We start from the raw sequence: 7500 nt of genomic DNA, 5'->3' as shown, positions 1-7500 counted from the left end.
ATCTCATTGTGGCCTTGATTTGCATTTCCCCAGTGACTTCTCACCTGCATACCGGATATCTCCTTTTAGTCCTTTCTGGTTTTAATCCATTTGGATGGCATGGTCTACAGTTTGTCTACTCTTCTGTGCAGGGTGCTTTCTCCTAAGATTACTTCGCTTCTCTGACCTAGTTATATCCACTTACGTGTCAGGGAATGTTTGAGTGAAGCCATGCTAAAAACAAAAGCACAAAGCACAAAGCCATGGTTTTCAACTGGCTCATATAGAAATGACTTTGAAAATTTCCCTGGGAGACGGAGGCAGGAGGATCAGGGGTTCGGGCGTAGCCTCAGACAGGGCTACATGAAACTCTATAGTGAAACACCAAGGAAGGAGAGGGAAGGAGGTGGAGAAAGATGGGCAGAGAGACAAAGAGAGAATGTGAATTATGGAAGCTCTGAACTGGTTTGTCTTTTTGAAAATAAAACATTGAAGAAGTTAGAGAAATTATTTGATTTTTTTTTTTTGGGTGTGTGTGGTGGGGGGAGTGGGGTAGGGCAGGGCCTTTGTACATAGCCCAGGCTGGCCTTGAAGTGATGGTCCCTCTGCTTCAGCCTCTCAGGGAGTACTATCTCACCCAGGCAAGATGAGGTTCTGAGAGTCCATCAGCAAATATACAGACTAGGCTAGTTAGCTCTTTTTGACTTCACTAGAAGCCCAAATAGAGGACCGTGTATTTGTCTTTTGACTCTGCTTTTAAAGAGAAGTTACTGCTGCCCTTCTTGTTTCCCTATATTGATGACTCTAATGAAAACCTGATTAAGATGTAAAGTTGTTTTTCAAAAATTGTGTCAGCATCTCAAATTTTTGAAAGATATATGTATGCGAATTTATGTATGTGCACCGTGTGCCTGCCTGGATGACTACAGAGTTCAGAAGAAGGCATTGGATCTCTGGAACTGGGGTTTACAGATGGTTGCGAGCCACTTTGTGGGTGCTGGGAATTGAATCAGGGTCTTCCAGAAGGGCAGCCAATGTTCCCAACCTCCAAGGTTCCTCTATGGCCACAATGTATAATGATTTTTAGAAGATGCTGTAAACATACCTTGTGACTGCTTTTAGTTTGGTCTGGTCTCACATTTTCTCATGAGCATGGTCATGGTGTTTCTATGCCACTGCAGTGACAGGGAAAGACTCAGCTTCTAAAAGTAGCTGGAGTGGGTAGGATCTGAATGCCAGCCTGTGTCTCCGCGTCAGGGCTTTCAGTGGCCATGACTCTGTATATGAACGCACACTGTTTGGAGGGTGCATTGCATGTGCTCTCTTTGCTGTGTCTCTTATCCAAGTTCAGGGTGCTTTGCTGCATCTGGACCTTCTCAGATATCTGCCAAAAAGAGACTCCTTCAGAGAGGCCGGTGGAGGTCATGATGCTGCGGTGACTGGTGGAGACTGGTGGCAACTGGTGGTGTGGTTGCTGGTGGTGCCGATTGCCTTTTGGCCCCTCCAGTTTACCCTGCTTCTCTGTTTTTCCTCCACTCTCCTTATACCTGGCCTACTGGTGCCTCCTGCCTGGCTTCAGTCCTTTATGTAGTCAGTCTCCTTCCTCAGGCACCTTGCTTCCAGCTGTTCAGAGAGGCACTGAGGCCAGTGGCTGAGCTCCTTCCGTAGCATCTTACAGTTAACACAGGATCGGCGTTTCTGGATTTATTGGTTTCTCTGTAAAGATCTGAGCTCCCTCAGTAGCTGTGAGTTTTGCTCTGCGACCTCTCATAACCGTAATTGAAGCCTGGCTGCTCTGGAGTCCCCCAAAGCAGAGGGGTTAATGATCCGTGGGACTCTGCTGCCTCACTCTTTATAGCTCTGTGAAAGGGGCTGGAGTCGTGTGTGAGTCAGAATTTGAAGTCTCAGCTACCCTTTCTCTGGGATGATGCATGTTCAAAGGGCTATTCCCAGGAGGCCAGGACCCAGGGGGATTAGGAAATAAACATTGTGAAGCTTGTTTCTCCGGAGTCTCTGCCCTTTGTGAGGGTCGAAGCGCCATGGGAGAAAGGGCTGGAGAAGGCTAGTTACCCTGCCAGGCAGCTGTTTTTACGTCGGACTTGTTCCAGAGAGATAGGAAAGTAGTAACCATTGAGTTCTCTTTGCTTGGTTTTCTTCAGTGGGACATGAACAGGGTCATCGTAGCCATGAACTTCACTGATCCAGCCCCTCATGTCAGCAGAACCACATGATCTCCTGTGCCTGGCTTATTTTACATAGCACAATGTCCTCAAGTTTAATGGCTGTTGGACCCCGTTTTTCACTTAAAAATTATTTCTGTTTAAAAGAAAGGACTTCAGGTATGATATTTCCATTTTTAAGTGCAACAATACATTATATATACATGAAATATTAAATATACAGTAAGTCTAAATCCTTGAGGCCTGTGTTCCTAAAACACACAATGCTAAGAGAGTTTGCTCCTTCTTTTTGAGACAGAGTCACTCTGTGGTCTGGGCTGGCATGGTGCTTGCTATATAGGTCATGATGAGATGGAACTTGTAGTAGTCCTCCTGCCTCTGTCTCCTAGATGCTGGAAATACAGTCAGTGCCTTACCATATTTCCTTTTAAACTCTTTATATAGGGACCGGAAAGATGGCTCTGAGGTCAAGCATACTAGCTGCCCTTCCAGAGAACCAGGTTCAATTCCCAGCACCTACATGTGGCACTCAACTCTCTGTAACTCCCATTCTTAGGGATACAGTGTTTTCTTCTTGCTGACGCATTTGCCTGGTATGCATGAAGGCCCTGCATTTGATCCCCATGACTGGAAAAAAAAATGATACAAAATGAAAGAAAGACCCAACTTGTTAATGTGCGGCAGGCACAGCTTAGTGTGGTTGATCACGTGAACAGGACATGAAAAGGTCGGCTTCTGTAAGGTTGCCTTGGTCCACAGGGTTCATGGGCTTCTACTGGGAGTACTGTCAGTCAGTAAGAGGGGGAAAGGAGACGATTGCTGTGGTGTTCCAGTGAAGTGAGTGGCATGTCCGGTTGGCTTCCAGGCTCTATCTTGAGGTTTTGTGACTGTGGTTTGTCATCGTGTAAGAGGAGCTTCATCTTTATTCCAGTTACTGTAAACCCGGAGGGGATTCACTTCTCCCTCATCTCCAAAATAGACCAGAGGTCTAGTCTAGCAGAAGATGGCTCAGTTTGAAACACATTAGCTTCAGTTTATACTTTCAGATTTTCCCCCAGGTTCTTTATCTAGATTTCCTGGGAGAGCAATAGGGAAATCTTGCCAGTAGATGAATTGACTTTTAGAAGACATTTAAACAGACACTGGCAAGGGAGTGCTGCAGATGGGACCCGTTGCTCCAGACTGAGGGGGCTCTGAGCATGGGACATCGTGCCTGCTGTGGGCCCCGGCTGTACCACAGTGCCTCTGCAGCACTCAAGAGGTCAGCAGAGCTCACCCTGAACAGACAGTCCATAGGGCTTTCTGGTGGCTTGCTGGTCACAGAATCCCTTACCCTGAGCAGCTTCCAAAAACTGTTCAGCTCACCAGGGACAATAACTGCATTAGACCACAGAGGAAATCCTCGTGGCGTGTCGAGCAAGAAGTGCAGCTGTGCTCCAAAACTTTCTTGGTTACGATTGCTCCTGTTACCAGCTGGGACCTGGCAGCTCATGGAGTGGACAGAGAAGGCCATCTGGGAATCAGGGTTCACTAAGTTGTTTAATTTCTTACTGGTGTCAAAAGAGGGATTCACCCGACTCTCCTGTCAGCTTGCCCAGATGGGGCAGAGGGATGAGCTGTCAGCATTGGACAGAAATGGAGTTCAGATGCTCTTGAGCTCAACGCAGAAGTACTTGTTAGTGTGAGTCACGTTACTAGGGTAGACATAGAGTGTGGGTCATGTATAGACCTTTTACGTGTTAGGAATGCTCTCGTTTGGGGACATTTTCATGACTATAGGTAGGTAAGCACTAGTTTCCACTCTCCCTTTCCTCTCTTCTATTCATGTGTAGCTCAGGGTGGTTCCAAGTTCATGTTTCTCCTGCCTCAGTCCCAGAGTGCTGGCACGAGTGGTCTTCTCAGGGTGAGTTACCACATTCGGCTGTGTTTTCTGTCTCTGTGGACTTGTTCATCTTGGCTATTTCATTTAAATGGAATTGTGCCATGTGAGTTCTTTTATGACTGGCTTCTTTTACTTAGCCTGGTGTTTTTCAGATCCATTCATGTGGCATGCATTGGTACGTTCTTCTTATATTGTGGAATGTTTATGTGTAAGTGCCTCTCTTCCTCTCTCTGTGTTTGTGTGTGTGCTGTGTGTGTATAGTGCCCGTGGAAGACAGAAGTGCAGAAGTGGGCATCAGATCCTGTGGAACTGGAGTTACATTGAGCTGTCATGTAGGTGTTGGGAAGTGAACCTGGGTCCTCTTAAAGAGCATCCAGAATGCTTAACCATCTCTAGACCATCTCTCCAGCTCCTAAACCAGGTGTCAATTGTCGTTGTTGATAGAGCTTCTTGCTGTGTAACCCATGCCAGCCTAGAACTCACTACGTAGATCAGGGTGGTCTCAAATCCAGATCCCTCTAAGTCCTGGGATAACAGACATTCATCATGTCTGACTATTAACATAGGCTTTAATAGTAGATTCAGTAGAACAAACTGTACTAACAGCTTAAAATCTGCTCATACTTTCTGATCCATTGTGAAGTTCAATGTAATCTTCATATTTTCAATCATAATCTTTGTGTCTTCAGGGATCTCTTGTTTTTGTGCCTGGGATATCTAAAATTGATGAAAACAATAAATTAAAATTTCCTGGTATGTAATGTGCTTCTACGTAATGTGTAGTAGAAAGACAACTAAATAGATTGCTTCCCTGAATTCCCAAGACAATTTACATCACAATTTACATGTTTGGTGTTTTTAGAGTCTCCAATATTAAGTTTGCGTCGATGAATTTCCATGTTTGCCTGCCTCTGTTGCAGTGTCTCACGGAGGCTTGGGTCTTCCAATGTCTGGTAATCATACAGTCTTGAATCTTACAGTGTGTGAATGTTTGTATGTATACTGTCCTGTGTATGTGTATTCTGTGCTCTGTATGTACCGTCCTATGTGTATGTATTCTGTGCTCTATGTGTACTGTCCTACATGTGTATATGCTGTGATGTGTGTATATGGTGTGCTGTGCTGTGTATGTGCATGTGTTGTGTGTGCTGTGTATGGGTGTGTGCAGTGTTGTGCTGTGTATTTACATGTGTGTGTGTGTATATACCCATGTGCCTGGTTGAATGTGTGGGTATGTGTTGGTGTGTGCTGTGTTTGTGCTGTGTATGTGTGTTGTGCTGTGTGCATGTGCTGTGTTGTGCTATATATGTCATGTGTGTGCTGTGTGTGTGTGTGTACTCTGTATGTGTGTGTTGTGCTGTGTGTTTGTGTATATGTGCGTGTGCATGCACTCAAGCCTGATTCAATGTATGGGTAACAGATGTAAGTGCAGAGATCAGAGATTAATGTTAAGCATCTTCCATCACTCTTCACTGTGTTTATTGAACAATTAATCGAATGCAGATCTCCCTGATTCTGGCTAGTCTAGCCAGCCTGCTCCTTATCCTCTGTCTGCTTCGCACAGGTGGACACCATCCCAGCTTTTACATAGGTTCTGGGGCTCTGAACTCCTGCCCTTATGCTTTCGTGACAAAGTCCTTCTGTCTTATGGAGCATCCCCTCGGCTCTTGGTCTTCTAATGGAATCAGTCGCTGCTTGGTGTTGCATGTCAGTCCAGATCCCACAGAGCCACTGTCCTGAGTGTGGCTGTGCCTTCACGGCTTTGGTTTATGTGGCTATTTAGATGCATTTTCAAAGAATGCCACAGAGAGGGAGGGAGGGAAGGAGGGAGAGAGAGAGAGAGAGAGAGAGAGAGAGAGAGAGAGAGAGAGAGAGAGAGAGAGATGGATAAAACAAGATGTCTAGTCATTTGGGGATCATATGACAGGACAATGTGCTATAGTTCCTCTCACTCCATGCATGGCTTTCTGTTACTTCCCCAGGTACTCAATTGTTATAGTTCAGATTGGTAGATCTTGGAATGGCAACCTTTTTCTAAGAGTGTGTTGTGAATGGGAGGGTGTTTCCTACATGCAAACAGGGAAATGACAGGAGTCAACTTGGTGTTCTGTCAAGGAAGAATTCTCCTATCATCCCTTCCCTAAGAATCATGGGTTTGCTGTGGTGTCACTGAGCCTGTGGTGGAAGGACCTGAATTTGCTGTGGATCAAAAATACTAACGTTGATTGTGAATGAGACCACAGTACATACCTGCCTTTGCAGACTACATAGAGTGCTGCTTTAGAGAAACATGGCCAGCCAGATGGGGTAGCCCTCTGCCCATGTTCGTGTTCCCGTCTCTGGGTACTTTAAACAGCACCCCCCTGGTTAGCACTCTAGTGAAGAGGAGAGGTATGCAGAAGTCAAGACCACACGCCACGCATGTTCTCCTATGCTCTGCTGCCAGCAGGCTGCTACCCATACATGTAAAAGGTTGTCTGAAGTTGCTTACACGTGTTTCCATGGCAGCAGGCATCTCAGCATTCTTACCGTTTTTTAGAATGTATTTCCCCTTTCCCTTGGCTTCTCTGTTTTCTCATTGATGCAAGATTAAACAAGCAGCATATTTAGGTCAAGGAAAGAGATGTTTGCTAATAGAGATGCTAGGCGAAGCATTCTGGGAGAGTGATTTCTTGCAGCAGACGAGAATCCTTTGTGCCTTCAGCAGCAGCAGCAGCATCTGCAGCAGGGTGGCTGTCTGGCACTGCCTTTTTCATTTTGGGCAGGTTCTGAGACTGAGAGCAGTCCCAGGCAGGTCCAAGGTGCCAGCATTTCCTACCAGCCCAGGCTAATCTGCATATTTGCTTTCGTGTATTAGCTGTGAAGCAGCTCACTGAAAAAAAAAAAAAAGCGACGATACTTTCACTGTCTTGGTGCATCTGAGGTGTGTCATCTTGATTTTGCACCACCCACCCTTCCTGTTTTACACAGGGAGCCTGGATCCTTTTTTATTTTTTTTTTTTGTCAGGCTGTTGGGCAGGAACGGATTCTAGTGTAACAGCCTGGCACTTCCCTTCTGTTCCGGTGCCGGTAACTGCTTGTCGTGAGGATGGTACAGTGGGAGCCTGTGTCTGAAGAGCCAAGGAAGCTGATGTGGGGATGGTGTAGAGATCGCTAGAAGTCTGGACGTGCACACCTCGGGGATGGGCTGCACTACCAGTGTGATCCTCTTCAAAGGCATCCGCACCGTTTTTGAGAGAAACTGTGCTTACATGTGCCAGCAGCCAGGAGAGAGTAATAATGCCCTTGAATGTACAGCATACAATTGGTCGAAAGAAGACTCAGAACTATCGATCGCCTTCTGCCTGGTAAAATGCTGTCTCATTTAATTAACAAGTAGCTTAACGGTGTTAGAATGAAGCTAGTGTTTAGTTGGAAAGCAATTCTCACCTGTTTCTATATGCTTATGTGCATATATAT

At 45.8% G+C, this 7500-nt stretch overlaps 1 protein-coding gene across 22 annotated transcripts in view; it reads left to right on the top strand.

Moving 5' to 3' along the window:
* The window catches only part of Dock9 (dedicator of cytokinesis 9), a 269590-nt gene that overhangs the window by 56985 nt on the left and 205105 nt on the right, over positions 1–7500 (top strand). For 4 of the 22 annotated variants that reach the window (XM_031362311.1, XM_031362314.1, XM_031362304.1 and 1 more), the window contains exon 1: positions 7224–7388. The exons of 6 other annotated variants lie outside the window; for them this stretch is intronic. In XM_031362311.1, coding sequence (XP_031218171.1) covers positions 7224–7388 — 165 coding nt within the window. Of the gene's footprint in view, positions 1–6972; positions 7389–7500 lie in introns of those variants that run through there. 12 more of the 22 variants (XM_031362307.1, XM_031362298.1, XM_031362303.1 and 9 more) reach the window with 10 other exon arrangements.

This window comes from Mastomys coucha, unplaced genomic scaffold (genome assembly GCF_008632895.1).
Source record: "Mastomys coucha isolate ucsf_1 unplaced genomic scaffold, UCSF_Mcou_1 pScaffold9, whole genome shotgun sequence".
Taxonomy (NCBI): Eukaryota; Metazoa; Chordata; class Mammalia; order Rodentia; family Muridae; genus Mastomys; species Mastomys coucha.
This window is presented reverse-complemented; position numbering and strand designations above follow the sequence as displayed.